The following is a 16842-nucleotide window of genomic DNA, read 5'->3' as shown; positions in this document are numbered from 1 at the left end:
GATACAAAAGATGCCCTCTGACAAGGGCGACCATTATGGATCCAAGATGCAAATAAGAAGAGATTCCAGTGGCGTACCTAGAAAATGAATATATAAATAAATATATTTAGAGATTTTTATAAAATTTATAAAATATTGTGTAAAATACCCATTAAACCTAATTTTGAAAATCTGTTTATTAAACTGCCAAATTTTAATGTTTTAATCAAAACTTTACTGAGAGTTTAGAAATTCTAGTATATTACACAAACTTTAGATTCTTAAAAATTTAAATACAGTATGAATAAAATTTAAATATATATTGCTATAACCTGTGAATATATACAAATATCTAGTATATTACTAAATACATATTACATATTAATCAAAATTGTAAATGTATGATAATAAGATCTTTAGAAATTCGAATATTGTATAAATTTTTACATTTTTCAAATACAAATACTATTCAAATAGAATTATCTAAATTATTAATGCAAATGTCTATAACAAATATAACGCAATTATCGAAACTTTACCTATTGTTCATTTTGCAACTAAGAATCTCATCAATATTATTTTAGAACTACATTCCTTCGAACTGCTGAAGGAATAATGTATTTTTATTTCAATTTGTTCGATTAAATTCCTAAAATTAATAATGTAAAGAATAAAAAATATACTGAATACTAACCAGCAATAATATTTAATAACAGTAACATAAACTAAGTTGTTATTTAATACAGCATATTGAGTATTTTGTATCAACTCAGGTGATGTAATAAATTATGATTTATATTGCCTATATTTGATAATTTTTTTTAATAATAATTTTTTCTCCAAGTACGTCTCTGGCTGGACATGACAAACCAAAGTGCCAGTAATGCAATAATGAGATCGTTTTTGATTCATTCAATTAGATCTCCTTAAGTAATGTTATTGTGGTGCCTCCTGGCAAATATCAATTGAACCGTTTTGCTATGCAGGAAGCCACTAAATTGTTGAATGCCGATCAACAAATTGAGACCCATCCAATATAAGATAAATGTCTTTTAAATAAGTTAATTGTAGGTTGACTAGGCTAGGAAAATTCTGAGAAACTGAATTGATTTAGCCAAAATCTTATTTACTAACAATCTTTTGATCTTCAAGCTCTAATTTTCATAATGGTGTAGGTAATAATATAGTTTTTACCATTAAATTTTTTTACCAAGGTGTTTCAAGGAATAAGATGTATCATTCTACTATTGTTTCGACTGCATAAAACATTCGAGGATAAATTAAATGTTTATTGCTTCGTCACGAATCATAAAATCTAAAAATATTATACTATTGTATTGACGATAAGGCGAAAAACAATGCAAGTGGTGCAACAAATTCGCAAACTGTTGACCAATTTATAAAAAACATATTAAACATATAGAACAAATATTTATAAAATATATATTAAACATTTCATCTTTGACCAAATGGTCGATATTTAGGTATAGGATTTGAATTAGTGGTCTTAGGTTCGATACCCGCCTCGGACAGATATCAGTATTGATGTTCATTTGCATACATACACAAGTAAAAAATACTAAAAATTGTATTAATTCAAATATTGACTGCTAAAAATTATTTTGAGTAATAAAAAATTATTAATTTTAAAATATGAATGCCTAATGTAAAGGAAATTTTGGCTTCAAAAAAGCGATTTTTATCCACAAAAGTTGCAATTGCAGTTGTTGAAATAAACTTTTAATATAATAAATTTGTGATAATTATGTTTTAAAAAATAGTAATTGAAATGTGCGCTTCATAATATCTATTTCAATAACAAATATCAATAAAATTTCTCATGCGGGCTGAAAGTTTTACAATATTTCAAAGAGTTGATAAGTTCTGCTAGTATTGTTCTATAATTTTAAATTATGAGTTTACTATTTCATGTTGAATGGTTTACAAATAGAAAACTGACTTGCTAAATAGATTTGATTTTAATTTAATCAATAAACAGCTGCAACAAATTTAAAATTAAAAAATTATAAATATAGAGTATCATTATTATCAGTTGCAAAAGAAAATGTCCAAAATTAAATCCATAATAATAGACATTTAAGCTAATTTTGGTTCTTAACATGTGATTATTACTATTGTGCATTATGTTTTAGTGACAAATTTAAATTTGTTAATAAATTTTTCATCCAAAATGGAAACATTATCCTTCAGAGATCCTTGTACAAGATCCGTGGAATTTACCAATGGTGAATCCAAGTTAAAAAGAAAAGGACTTTACATGACAAAATTTACATTCTTTTTAACCACATTAATTTTAATGTTGATTTCTGTAATTGTTGGATTTACAGTGCATTATTTGAGTACTTGCAGATTGACAGAGGTAACAATAATAAATAATAATTAAAAATAATAGACGGTTTTCGAAAAAATATGACCACAAATAAAATTATTATTTTTTTTTTTCTATTATAGATTCCGAAATCGCCTTCAGATACAAACATAGACTGGAATGAATTAATTTTGCCAAAAAATATAAAACCATCATACTATCGTCTTCTAATCCGGCCATCATTCGATTTATACGACAATGTGTACAAATATGAAGGAACAATTTGGATAACACTATCAGCCCAAAATTCAACTAAACAAATCGATTTAAATTCCAAAGATCTAGCAATAACAAAAGCCACTATTGTGGACAACAAAAAGATTTTAAACAGCGATAAATTACAAATGCCATTTGAAGAAGATGAGTATAACGAATCCAAAATGAGTTTGATTCCAAAACTTGTAAAATATTTCCAATTGGGCGACTTTATGTATGATGATTTAACGTCAACTCCTGATTCCACAATTGTGACTTCAGAAAATCCAATGGAGTCTACCATTAGTTCAAGATTGACAATGGGATCTACAACTTCTGCAAAAATGACAAGTGAAGATATGACGATGATGAATATTTTGGAACCGATGGAAAGTTTGAAATTTGTTATAAATGAAACCACGGAAATTGTAAGTTTTTATTTAAAAGAAGAAATGGAGCCTGGTGTGGAATATATGCTGGAGATTCTATTTTCTGGTGAAATAAAATATGAACACTCTCAGTTTTACTGGAAGAATTATATGGATAATGAAGAATCCAAGTAAGATGCATAATTACTGATATATAAATATGTATATACATATATAAATATATGTATTTCAGGCTATTGTTATCAACCAATTTGCGACCAACATTAGCCAGGAGTGTTTTTCCATGTTTTGACGAACCGACGTTTGCAGCACCTTTTGAAATTGCAATTCAACGAAAACTTAATGTGCAATCTGTTTCAAATTCTATTTTAAAACAATCTATAAACAAGTAAGTAAATATAAGAAATAAAATTCAGTTACTAGAGCCAAAGTCCAATAAATGCAATCCACTTTCATATAGAACAAATTTGTAAACTAATCTTAGACGTTTCCAAACTAATATAATTATATAGATGATTTACAAGTACCTTTATAAAAGTTAGTAATGTCTTCCAGAACTTTTAAGGTTGAAAGACTTTCTCGTTTGTCCTTCTTTTTGGTCGTTTTTCAATAATTCCAGAAATGCTTTTTTGTGACTTTGTTTTAGATAACTCCAGTGAATACATAAAATCCACCTCCAAGTCAACTCAACTTCATCAATCTAAATCCAAAATGATTCCAAATATATTTAAATAATATACAAAAAACAAGATTTTTATATTATTCATTCTACCTTTTCCAGAAACTTTGATTTAGTATGGGACTACTACCAACCAACGCCTCCAATAACGCCTTCATCAGTATTTTTCATGGTCTCCGAATTATCCAAACAAGACATCCAAATCAATGACAATAGATCTTTTACTGTATGGTCAAAACAAGAACTTGTCGAAACTGTGGCTTCCAAAATAGATTTCTTAAAATCCATATTGGAAACCTACTACAAAATCTTAGAAAGTGTTGTTCCTGAATCACTCAATTTAAATCTGGTAGTCATTCCTGGAAATTATTATAATGGCAATGCTGCTCATGGTGTAGTAATTCTAAAGTAACTGCTGATATGTAATAGTGATAAATTTGTACAAATTTTGGATGAACTTTTTTAAATTGTAGAGAAATACAACTGTTGGATTCAAATCGGGTTTCTACTCAGGAATATTTGAAATCTGCCAAAATTATATCAAGACAAATAGCACGTAGTTTGCTAATTAGTATGGTAAAAATAAACGATTTGTCAGACATCTGGATTCCTGAAGCAATATTTAAATATTTAGACCAAATGGTTATATCTACGGTAAAAATTTTTAATTTGAACATTATATAAAATCAGGATTATATAAATTTTTAATTCAACCAGATTGAACCGTCGCAAATGATGATGAACGGATTTTTGGAAAATGTAGCTCTGATGGAAATGGATTCTATGAGTTCTGTTTCACCACTTAAAAATGCTTTTTCTAATATTTTTCAAATACGAAACCAAAATTATGACGTGTATGTGAATAAAGGTGAGTTATTATATAAAATAAATATTTTTAATTTATTATAATTATTATTATCATATGGAAATTTATAATTAGGAGTGGCACTGCTGAATATGTACCAAAACGTATTTGGAGTCGAAAATTTTATGGAAATACTTCGAAGTTACATAAACGAAGTGTGAGTTACATTTATTTATGCTCCTGGAATATATCCAAAAAAGTTATTCTTATTTTTGAACAACTATCAGAACTTAACAGATTTATTTTCTTTTACGTGAATACATCTTTTAAATATTAATTATCATTTTATTTAGAAATCCAACAGATACATCTAACTTCTGGAAATTTCTGAACAAACATTTGACTGAATCGATAAAAAGTAATAACCCACAAACGAGTTTTGTGGACGCCTGGATTACCAGCAACGGATATCCAATAGTAAACGCTACTATTAATCTATCCAGTGGCAGTATAACATTATATCAGGTACTGATAATGATGAAATATTCAATTTTCTAAAATTTATGATATTGTCTTCCAATATTCCAGAACAAATTTTCAGAGAAGTATCCAACAAATTTTTCCTGGAATATTCCAATTTCATTTACTTCATCTCATTCTGATCCAAAATGGTCTGGAACAGTACAACATTGGATGATGGATAAAAATTCTAAAATAATGGATTTGGAAGGGAGTGAAATCGAATGGATAATATTAAATGATTTGAGATCAGGTAAAATATTAATTTTCAGTCATTATACAACCATCAACAAAGTTAGGAAAAATTAGAATTACCTAAAATTAGACCTAAGATACTGCTAATAAATGTTATTTACTATCATTGAATTTTATATCAACAAACTAGTTAGAATAATGATTTTTCACAGGTTATTATAGAGTCAACTACGATGAAGAAACATGGACTCTTATTTTAGATATTTATAAAACTAAACCAGAAGATCTTGGTGAAATAACAAAAGCACAACTTTTGGACGATGCTTTTAAGTTAGCCTTGAACAACTATATATCAATAGATATTCCTTTGAATATGACCAAAAGTTTAGGTACAGAAGAGTCACTAGTTGTTTGGAAAGTGGCTATGGCAAATATTAAAATTCTTGAAAACATCATGAGATTTTCACCAAATTATGGTGACTTTAAGGTAACATACCTTAGATGCTTCTAAAGTAATATATTGCGAAAATTGAATATAGTAATAAATATAGCTCTAGCTTCTATTTGGTTTAGAAAGTATATTTATATTTTTAGAACTATATGCTATCAATCCTGAGCCCAATATTCAATAATATTGACCCAACACAATCAAAATCAGCCTTAGAAGCCTTGATTTACAGATGGACATGCCATTTTGGAAACAACGATTGCACAACGTCTTCACAAAAATTAACTACTGAATTAATCGAAAAAGAATTCTCAAACGATTTGTAAGAGAAGAAAAATAATTTACTTATCATAATTTAAAAAATATATATTTATAACTATTTTTAGTATTGTCGTCGATTTTCAAGAAAGTATTTTATGCGCAGCTGTAGAAAATTCTGATTCGCTTGTGGAAAATATTTTCCAAGCTTTTGGAAATGTGAATTCTCATAAGAAAATTGTTTTGCTGAAAAGTTTAGCGTGCACAAAGGAGCAATGGATTTTAAATAAGTATGATAATAAATTATTGTGTTAATTAGTAGTTACTTTAAGACATGAGAAAAAGGTTATAAATATTTGTTTTATTTTTACAGACTATTTGAAAAAATCATCACTACATCCGAATTTAGTAACGATGATATATTAGAACTTTTGGATAATTTTGAAGATCCTGAAATTAGTAAGAATATATTGAGGATATTAAAGGATAACTGGCAAATGATCTATATAAAATTCTATAAACATGATACAATAATACGCAATTTCATAAAAGTGTTGGACAAATTAAATCACATCGACGATTTCATAGAAGTGAGTATATAGGAAATGATCAGAAATATTTAGTAAAAATTTGTAGATTTTTTTCCTAAAACTTTCATTCCTATGATTAATTTATAAGTCGTTTAAATTTCACAAAAAATCGAGGAACAAGTATCGAGTTGTGAAATTATTCTTTTTTTTAAATCGCGCCATGTATTAAGCTAATCTAAGCAGTAGCTTTTTTACAGATTATATTACATAATTAATTATTTCATTATCACCATCTGATGTTCAAAAATATTCTCTCAAATTCAATGCTGGATTATATTTCTAATAGTTTTTATTTATTTCAGTATAAAAAATTCATCAAAGCAAATATAATCACAATGAACTCACAACAAACATTGGCAATTGTGGAAGAACAAATAGCTCGTAATATAGAATATAAATATAAATATTCTGTTCCAATTTCAGAATGGATATCGTATAATAAAATAAACTAAATAATTATTTATAAGTTTAAATATAACATTTTGTTTTTGTTTGTACTTTTGATGAATAAATATACTACTATTAAAATTTTGTTTCTGTCATCGCAAAGTGGCAATATATATTTTTGTATGAATATTTCTTATTTATTAATTTTATAAAATTTTATTACTGTTATTATGTTTTTAATGGAAACATATTTACAACGTTTGGCTAAACAGATTTTGTGCCCCAAAAGAATAAATACAAGGATTTTTGCGAAGGCTTTTGGTACTGAATATGTGGAAGTGGAACATGATGAAGAAAAAAATAGATTTACTGTTAGGTTTGGAGAACGTAAGGATGTATTTTTAGATTAAATTTTTATTTAAGGAACAAAATGTACAAATGTGTTCCAAATTCCCAATATGTGTGAATAATCGATATAGTGAGTAATAATTGGTATTTAGCCACTCCAACTGAGACGATGTGATTTTCAATAGGCTATTTAGAAAATAAAGTTTATTCTGAACTTTAATGAATTTTTATAAATAAACCACTTACCGCAAGCCTATAATATTTTAGGAAAAATTGTATCCATTTTTTTTAACAATTCGAAGAACTGGTTTAACCAATTTTTACCAAAACTAACCAGTACGATTTCCACCTGAAGCCTTTTAAACAGGCTTTGAGTTTTCAAAATGGGTTCAGAATTTCTTGCTAAAAATGAGACAAAAAAGAAACAGTATACATATGTATATATATATATATATAAATATATTTTTTTTAATAATTACAGGTAAAGCTGTCCTGAAGTACTCAAAGGACGAAACGACAATAAACGTCCTTAAAGTCTACGTACCCGAGGACCTCAGAGGTCGAAGGGTGGCACACGTTTTATCCCAAGTAATTTTATTTATAATTAAATAATAAAAAAATATATTTTAAATATATTTTTTCAATAATTACAGGCTGCCTTGGATTACATCGCAAGCAATAACAAAAAAATGATAATGACGTGTCCGTGGTTCAAACAATATGTAGAAACTTTGGCCCCGGAGTACAAAAAATATTTGGCCAAAAAATAAATAAAATTTATGAGTATTTTCTAACTTTAAAAATTAATTTATGTATTTTGATATTGTTAAAATTATATTTAAATAAATATTTTTCTAAAAAAGTAAAAGTTGTTTGAACATTTTATAGTTGTCATCGTACAAATTATAGAAAATCATAAAAATATATACAGAAGACATAAAAAAATCATTAAAAAACCACCACCAATTTATTTCAATAAATATCTCTATCACGTACCTGTATTCCTTTAGAGTACCTGATTTCCTAAATATATAAAAAATATTCAGATATCTTCTCAAATTTTATTAACTCCTCAAATATACATGGAAGACAAATCTATCCTCTTTGGCAAGGCACGTTTCATTTAAAATATTGAAGGAATGTAAGTAAATAATGTATTTATCGAGAAAATCGTTTCTTCTTTTTGGGAAAAATAAGTACCTAGAAAACTTAATATTTTTTTAATTTACATAATTCCAATTTTATCATTATTTTCTGGAATCATATTAACGATTTTCCTTTGAGGCATGCACCACATTTTGTGATTGGTTCCGAAAAGATGTGCCTCTGCTAAAGTTTCAGGTAATCTTTTATATAAAGTCTCAGGTAAAAATAGCTCGCAAAGAACCCCCATCAAAGACACTAAGGACATCACCAGATAAGGATAACTTATGTGGTATTGAGTGCCCTGGAAAAGAAAACATGACCAGGAATTACACAATTTTGTACTTACGAAATCATGTTTGTTTTTTTTTACCAGTAGTATTATGAATGGTCCAAGTACTCCCATGGCATTTGATACAATAACACTTGTTGAAATTCCTGTTTGTCTCAAACAAGTTGGATAAATTTCCATTGCTTGAAGATTGACAACGTAAAATGTAATACTGATACAAAATCTCATAAAAGTTGCCAAAGCTAAAACTGACCATGTGGATTCTTGAACTAAGAAGAAGGAAATCAAAATGTTAATGCCAGAAGAATTATAAAAGAATATTGAATTAGAAAAATAGTGCCTGTATATTGTATGTATATTATTTTTTTACCATTCAAAAGTGCAAATTGCGTAGTGGCTGTTATAGATGCAAGACAAAAAAATCCTAAACCAGTCCACCTCCGTCCAATCCTATCACAAGCATATCTTCCCAACAAATATGCAGGAATTTCTACCATGGATTGCCATAAAAAGTTTAAAAATGGATTTCCGCTCATGTTACTAATATTTAATATCAAAGTATACAAACAAACCACAGATGAGATCCTGCAATGGCATAAAAATAGCATAAATATAACTTAATTTGTGTAATTATTTTTTTATATTTTACCAGCAGCCAGTCATCAGTATAGTATTTTTGGCTAGTCTTACAGATGAGAATAGACTCATCATTCCGTAGACTTTTTCTGGTTTTTGTGACGTGTTTTTCTCAAGAAATGTCAATACTTCGTCGCTTATACAAGTTCCATTTATTTTGGCTATTTTTGTTAATTCTTTGAGAGCACGCTCTTGTTTTCCTCGGCTCGCCAACCATCGTGGAGATTCTATTATATATCTGGAAACAAAAGTTGTATACAAATATTTAAATATTATATTTTTTTACTAATTTATTACTAGTACTAACTTGTATCCAAAAAGTACCAGGCCACAAGGTAAAGTTGTGATTAACATAAAAGTAGACCAATCTCCTACAGCCCACATTATCAAAGGCATAACACACATACCAATTGTCCAGGCAATGCATTGAATAACTGCTATATGTGCACGATCATCTCTTAAAAAAACAGATATATAAATAAAAAATCATGTGGAAAAAGCATTACAAGCAGACAATACTGGCGCAAAAAATAATTTGATAATATCAGCATGGATTTCAATGTTCTTATCCCTTACCCATGTGATATTTCCATAGAGATGACCAAAGGGCATTGGAAAATAGGAGTGATGCTCAAGTTTCCCAAGGCTGCAGCCAGCAGGAAAAATGAGTACCATGATGAGGTGAGTGCAGACAAGACACGTCCAGTTATTATGGTTACGATGCTGATGTAGAACACTGGCTTCCTTCCAATACTGAAAAAATATACATGTACCTCTATACACAAAAACCATTCTAGGTCTACCAATCGATATATTTTTCATAACATATGTATAATTTTATACTATTTGAGTTTAAAATTCATTTCACGAAATAATATATCAATAGTGATCTCACCATGACACTTAACGACGAGTCGTTAAAACGATATGCTAAAATTAAAATTAGCATTCCAGTTTATGCAAATTTTGATTGAAAATGTGACTAACATATGTTTGAATGATAATATTTCACCTAACGCGATCGTCAATGATAAAATATGATAGAATTTAATTATTGAATCGAGGTTGAAGTTCAATATCATAAATAAAATTATATATATTTATATATATATATATATATATATATTATATATATATATATATATATATATATATATATATATATATATAGTAAATGTTTAAATAATTATGAAACCAATTTGCCACATGCAATATAGTGGAAAAATCCATTTCAAATCATACTAGTTTTGCTTAGTATATCATATTTATTTTAAAAGTTTTGCTTGATACTTTGACATTACATAATACATAATTTCTATAACTATGTTTATATGCAATTTCATCTCATTTATTTATTATGCAGTTATATCCAAATTGAAATACAAATTTTTATTTATTATATATAATAACATCCTAAATTAATCTTAATCCTTAATATTAGTCATTAATATTAATGAAATTAAATGCAACTTAAATTAATTTTAATACTTCTGAACCTTAGGATTATTTAGGCGAAAATATTAAATATCAGGATGAATTTTGTTAGTAAATATTTCATTAAATGCAAAAATAAGAGTTTCTAACATACAGTGTTTTAAGTTTGATGTGTTCGAGTTATTAACGGATTTAATTTGAATTTAATATAATGAAAATAATTTTTTTGATAGAATGCTAGTCTAAGGTAGTAGTTTAGATAATATTAATAACGTATTTGGCACAATTGTTCAAAATTGTATTTAAAAAAACATTTTACAACTTTGAAATACTCTACAGCATCCGGGTATATTTTTAGAATATGTTTTAAAAATAGAAAATCAATCTGAGCGTGCTAATAGTGCGTTGACTTTTAATATAATTTATAAATTTAAAACCATGAGATTAATCATTTCATTTAATACCAATGAAATATTTAAAACTTGTATTCGAAATTGTTTTAATATAATTTTTCTCTTCTCTACAAAAGAGAGTTGTTGTAGAATCAATTTTTCAATAAAGATCTCGTCTTTTACGATGCTTTTAATTATACAATTTATTTATTTATTTGAAAGATTTGTATAATTTATGTTATGACTTTTTAGCTTATTTACAAACTCGAAGTTATCTCTAAAATCCAAATGTCGAAAATCAATCCAAGGCTACGACATGTCATGAAACGTTATCATGATGCAATTCGTCATTTTTTGCTACAGGTTTGCGATATCATATCACTTGCTAAAAAAATGGGCAAATTAGCACATTTTTTAAAGCAAAAAACCGAATATACATCTATGAATAATATCCGCTGATAGTTCTTATTTCTTGTTTGTAAATAACACGCAAAATATCCTCATTAATTGAATGAAAACGGAAAGTTTAGAACATGGAAACAGGAAAATGTTTAGTATACACATTCGATTAAAATACTGCTTGTGAGCGGTAAAATTGTACCTGATTCAGTTTTTTTGCTAACAAAAACTGGAAGCGTCCATTAATCACGTTGGCGAGTTTTTAAGGATTTTTGGACTCCCCCTCCCCCTTGGTGATACGTGGTGATATTCAAAATTACAACCCCTTCCCCACCAAACATCACGTGTATTTTTAGTTGCGTGATAAAACTGTGAAATTTCGAATGTTTTTTGACATTTTTTGATTTTTTTTTAAAAAATCAGTTAAAAAATAAATGCACATGACATCTTACTATACCCCCCTCTCCCCCACGTGAAATTTCGTTATTATTTGTCAAACCCCCCTCTTCCCCTAAAAACCTCAAGTGATTAATGGACGCCCCCTTATTGAAAAATGATCAAAATCAGTAGTCAAAATAAACAATGCATTTCAGAATAAAATTATGCAGTTCCATGAAATCCGTCCTTTGTTCCATGTTCTTTGGTTCTCAAACTTACTTTATAAATTTTATAAATCATCTTTTCTACTCACGCATCACCAAGTTGTCCAAACATGAAAGTGCCCAGGACTTCCCCGATCTTGCTGGACGCGAAGGCGTTCGTGACGTAGAGTTCCCGGTCACAGACCCAGTCCTGCTGCGAAGGCGCCGTCTGGACGAACCAGGTCTTGTCGTACTCGTACCCATGCTGGCATCCTGCGGCAAATCGAAGCACAGGTTCCGATCTCTGAGCCATGGTTTCAGTAATTGTGTGAGTTGATAATTGATTCGAATTAAAGTAGAATTAGGGAAATTGGAAATTTACTGGACGTGGAATAAAATAGAAAATTCCTATGATTACGCCATGCAGAAACGCTGACTTAGGTAAAATTCAATATATAAAAGTATATATTATTTCTGCTATAAAAATCAACGTCACACAATACAATAATTATTAAAACATTATGAAAAAAATTATAACATGTATTAAGAAAATTGTGCAAAATTTATAAATAGAAAAAATTGACCAAATATACAAAAATTGTGAGGTAAAAAGACTTGCAACAGAGTATACTATTGAATTTATGATAAATTATATAATGTACGTCGATAAAATTATTCGTATAAAAATTCATAACAATGTTACTATTTTTGTTTCAATAATAGCATTTCAAAGTTTTATCATTTTGTGCGCAAAATAATCTCACAAAATATGAAAACATATTTATAATTAGCATAGACCGCTGCAAAACTAGACAGATTTTAATCATAGAAACATAAATCATGACTAGAATAGATTTTGAGCCAAAGTTTAGAAAATGAAATAAAATACACACAGACGTTTGTAATAAAAATTAGATTAATGGAATAGATATATAGATGTATATATTTATTCACGTTATAAAATAACTCATAAAGAAGCCCCTAAATGGCTAGAAATCGATATATAAATTTATATGGCTGCCCAAAATAAAATCCAAACTTATACCAAGCTAATTTTATATAAAAATCGATATATGAATGTATATATTTAATTTGTAGAGGAATTCAAGTGCTACGTTCATCAAATCGTATATAAATTAGGGTGGTCCTTAATATGAACATTTTCGAATTTCCTTGCTCCCAAGGGCTCAAATGGTTCCAAACTGATAAAAAACAATTCTCTGAAAGTTTTAGCTCTTAATATCAACTTTTAGATAGTGCGCAATTCGATCAAACTTCGTATGGAAATAGCACGGAAAAAAGTTTGAAAATAAAAAAAAAAATAGCGACAAATAGATTAAACGTGAAAATTCGTGTCATTTTTCATTGAAAATTCGACGCTCCGCAAAATTTTTGAATCTTTTTTCATGCTATTTCCATACAAATCTTTGATTGAATTGCGCTCTATCTAAAAGCCAAAATTAAGAGCTAAAACATTCAGAGAATTGTTTTTTATCATTTTGGAAACATTTGAGCCCTTGGAAGCAAGCAAATTCGAAAATGTCCATATTAAGAACTACCCTAATGGGAAAACTAGGAAGTCTAATTCTGTACAAATTGATATGAAAATGAATACTTATTGGCAACTAAAATTTTCACAAATAAGTCTATAAAAGAATAATAATTTTTAAACCAGCTCATTTTTAATTAATGTAAAATTCCAATAAATATAAAATATAAAAATTCCTGTATATTTATTACCTATTACACCAGAATCATTTCTTCCATCAGGAAAATTTGAAATATTATACATCAAACACGAGCTAAAGATTTCACGGTCACCATTGTCCCTGTCTCTGTAAAAAAAACGCACATCATTCAATCATGTTCATTATATATAATGGAAATTAATTATATCTAATTGGAAATAAAATAGTTTTCATTAGAAATTGAGGTCAGAATTATATCTAATTCAAAATAAAATGGTTTTCATTAGCTATAGAGGTCAATCTAGAGTTCTAGGGCAAGTTCAAGAGTAAAAGAAATCGTTATTTGCAAAAAATTATGGTCAGAGATCGATATCATGATCGAAATGTGACGTCAGGATTGGAATTGATGTACTATTTGTACATTTGGTAAAATGCGTGTTAACCTAGATATCTAATATGAACAGACATATATCTCTTATGAATGACAATTTTATTTAATTGCTGACTATTCTGTTCATTTCATACTACAACTGACATGGACACAAATATTTAATAAATTTATAAATTACAAAGTGTAATATTGCATAACATATTATTATTTTATTTTACTTACATGGGAAGTGTGATATTTTTCCACTCCTGCAATGTAAAATTTGTATTTTCTCTTCCTGGAACATAACACCAGTGATCAGGAATCGACATTGCCAACACAATGTTATTTTCGGGCATAGCCGCCAAAATACCAGAACGATGTGTTAATAAAATATTGAACCTTTTTTGAAATACTCCATTGTTTCCGATAGAATCCATAATTTTATCAAACATTGCATCTTGTTCACTCATTTTTAATGATTATTGTTGACTTGGTAAGAAAATATAAAAGTATGAAAAATAATTTTTGTATTTACATTCTTGTTTAAAGTTACAAATGTTTCCAAATTGGTTATGGACCTGAAAATTAAAAAAAATAAATAGAGAAGTTTATAATTGTAATATAAGATAATAAACACAAATAAGTAATTAACAGAAATATATCAAACAACTTTGATAGACCCCACATAAAATAATCATTTTATATGTTTCAACGCCGAAATAACAATCAAAATATCGAGTTTAGTAATGATGCAAATAATAATTATGAAAACAATATTAACGGCCTTACATTACCAATAAATTAAATGATCTATAATAATGAGTGAGATTTTAGTACAGTTTATTTTTTAATGATACTTTAAACTAAACAAATTAAAAATTTATTTAAAAAATAGTGAAAACAAAACGTAATAAGCAAAAAGAATTAAAATAAAATGTGATGAAATAAATAATATTGACAAAAATATAAAACATCTAAAAATGATATTAAAAAAATTATAGTTTTAATAATAAAGATGATTTGGTGTGTAATTATTAAGATGAATTAATAATTGTAAATTAATTACATTGTTTATCCATAAAAAATATTTGTTGAAAATTTTATATTAGCGAAAAGTCCACTAACACAAATTAGGTGGATGGTTTATCCACTGCAAAGCATGATACATATATAAATGATTAAACTGATTTCATTTTAATTAAATTGGCACATTTGGATCCAAGATTTTTCATTAATTTATTAATTTTTGAAAAATATGAACATTCAGTTTTGTATTATTCTGTGACATGCCTCTCGAATTCAGACAAATTTTAAAAATTCTGCAAAAAAATTTATAGTTTTGCACAAATTCATAGACTTTCATTTGGGATTAAAAATATTATATCTACTAAAACGGCAATTACGAAATAAGGATTTATGATAGGAGGGTGAAAATTTAAGGTTGCATGTGCTTTTTAACTACAAAGTATTGCAAAATAAAATAAAGAAATTGGCCAAAAAAAATAAAAAAATGTAAGGGTTGCCAACTCTTACCCTTAAAATAGATGTTTATATTTAAAAACTTTGATAAGAAAAAATAACACATAACTATTAATATAAATCAAAAACTGAAAAGAAGAACATAATGCCCCATAGGCAAAAAATGATTATCCATTAACTCAATTTATCAAATTTATTAATAAAACAAATTAAATTAAATTGATTAGATTTATGCTTTTTACATGTTTTTATTTATATTTTTCTATAATTGCGTAATTTTTATATCGTTTTAAATTGTAACCCTGAAATATTTTAATGTAGCACTGAAGATGAGTCAAATACGATCCGAAACGTATGTTTTCATAATAAAAACATTTTTTCAATAAAACTGTTTTTAATACTGGATGCATGCCTAAGAACAACTTTATCATATATATATATATATATATATATATATATATATATATATACTAGCTGGCCCGGCAAACGTGAATATTTTCTAAGCTGTTGACTTTCTTTAATTCGAAGAATGGAATGCTAATTATTTTATATGTTTCAATGTCGAAATAATAATATAGAGTTTATATTTTGGATTATCACAGTTTGATAAATCCTTGCATTTCACAAAAAATATTAGTCACGTGCATATCCGCTTACCATGTAGTACTACGTTGCCATGCCGACACTAAATCAATCGTCCCTTCACGAACACAACACAAGTACTATCTATAATATATATATACCCACAAAACGTGCGAATCAAAAATTCATTCCACTACTATTACCATAGTAAACAACTGTGTCGATTATTAATTTTGACAAAAAACTGTATCAAAAATAATAGTCACATCTATTATAAACCGGTTCAATTATCACTTGGAACTATTTGAACGAAGAAGGTTTAGTATAGTCGTGTACAAAATGTATTTTAGTCAATGAAAAACCGAAGCCACTACTCTGGCGATGTTCGGTTCAGAGTCGGAGGTTGTGCGAGCGTACTGCTCGAGGACGGATTCAGACTGATTCATAATTGGGAATGAGATCTTCGGACGAGGCGCGCCGCGTGTGTGGGAGTTGTATCTTTGTATCTGGTCACCAGAGGGAAGACAAGAACTGTGGGAAAAGATATAAAGGAGATACGAATCTGCTTTTTTTCTACCTTTTTTTCGAATTTACAATACAATAGATTGTATCAATCTGTATAAAAATGCACACACATAAGTTTACCATGCTCAGGATAATTT

General features: G+C 27.8%; 2 protein-coding genes across 2 annotated transcripts; one reads left to right on the top strand and one right to left on the bottom strand.

Annotated features, from left to right (window-relative positions):
• Nucleotides 1–2170: 2170 nt before the first annotated feature.
• On the top strand, nucleotides 2171–6898 carry LOC113383374 (aminopeptidase Q-like). Its single transcript, XM_026621645.1, has 14 exons — nucleotides 2171–2359; nucleotides 2452–3122; nucleotides 3185–3340; nucleotides 3734–4039; nucleotides 4105–4285; nucleotides 4349–4499; nucleotides 4572–4653; nucleotides 4790–4961; nucleotides 5025–5208; nucleotides 5363–5637; nucleotides 5745–5920; nucleotides 5985–6146; nucleotides 6230–6446; nucleotides 6749–6898. Exons 1-14 carry the CDS (start codon nucleotides 2171–2173, stop codon nucleotides 6896–6898), a joined length of 3072 nt encoding a protein of 1023 aa, XP_026477430.1.
• A 1341-nt stretch (nucleotides 6899–8239) lies between these two features.
• LOC113383326 (carcinine transporter-like) lies at nucleotides 8240–14466 on the bottom strand. Its single transcript, XM_026621596.1, has 9 exons — nucleotides 14360–14466; nucleotides 13799–13893; nucleotides 12169–12331; nucleotides 9829–10005; nucleotides 9560–9709; nucleotides 9266–9490; nucleotides 8987–9201; nucleotides 8698–8885; nucleotides 8240–8628 (listed from the first exon to the last, which is right to left on the bottom strand). Exons 1-9 carry the CDS (start codon nucleotides 14446–14448, stop codon nucleotides 8407–8409), a joined length of 1524 nt encoding a protein of 507 aa, XP_026477381.1. The 5' UTR covers nucleotides 14449–14466; the 3' UTR covers nucleotides 8240–8406.
• Between the last annotated feature and the right edge of the window lie 2376 nt (nucleotides 14467–16842).

This window comes from Ctenocephalides felis, unplaced genomic scaffold (assembly GCF_003426905.1).
Source record: "Ctenocephalides felis isolate EL2017-DRISC unplaced genomic scaffold, ASM342690v1 CF-g0.4_SCAFFOLD_03570, whole genome shotgun sequence".
In the NCBI taxonomy this organism is placed as follows: domain Eukaryota; kingdom Metazoa; phylum Arthropoda; class Insecta; order Siphonaptera; family Pulicidae; genus Ctenocephalides; species Ctenocephalides felis.
The sequence above is the reverse complement of the archived record's forward strand: the minus strand, read 5'-3'. Positions and strand labels throughout refer to the sequence as shown.

What these genes read in the sequence shown, in the direction of transcription:
- LOC113383326 (XM_026621596.1), bottom strand. Translation starts at nt 14,448, where the DNA reads ATGTCGATTCCTGATCACTGGTGTTATGTTCCAGGAAGAGAAAATACA. An exon ending in AAATGATTCTGGTGTAATAG is followed by an intron (nt 12,332 to 13,798) that starts GTAATAAATATA and finishes GATTTGCCGCAG; the next exon opens with GATGCCAGCATGGGTACGAG. An exon ending in GACCATTCATAATACTACTG is followed by an intron (nt 8,629 to 8,697) that starts GTAAAAAAAAAC and finishes TTTCTTTTCCAG; the next exon opens with GGCACTCAATACCACATAAG.
- LOC113383374 (XM_026621645.1), top strand. Translation starts at nt 2,171, where the DNA reads ATGGAAACATTATCCTTCAGAGATCCTTGTACAAGATCCGTGGAATTT. An exon ending in CATGGTGTAGTAATTCTAAA is followed by an intron (nt 4,040 to 4,104) that starts GTAACTGCTGAT and finishes TTTAAATTGTAG; the next exon opens with AGAAATACAACTGTTGGATT. An exon ending in GCAGTATAACATTATATCAG is followed by an intron (nt 4,962 to 5,024) that starts GTACTGATAATG and finishes CCAATATTCCAG; the next exon opens with AACAAATTTTCAGAGAAGTA.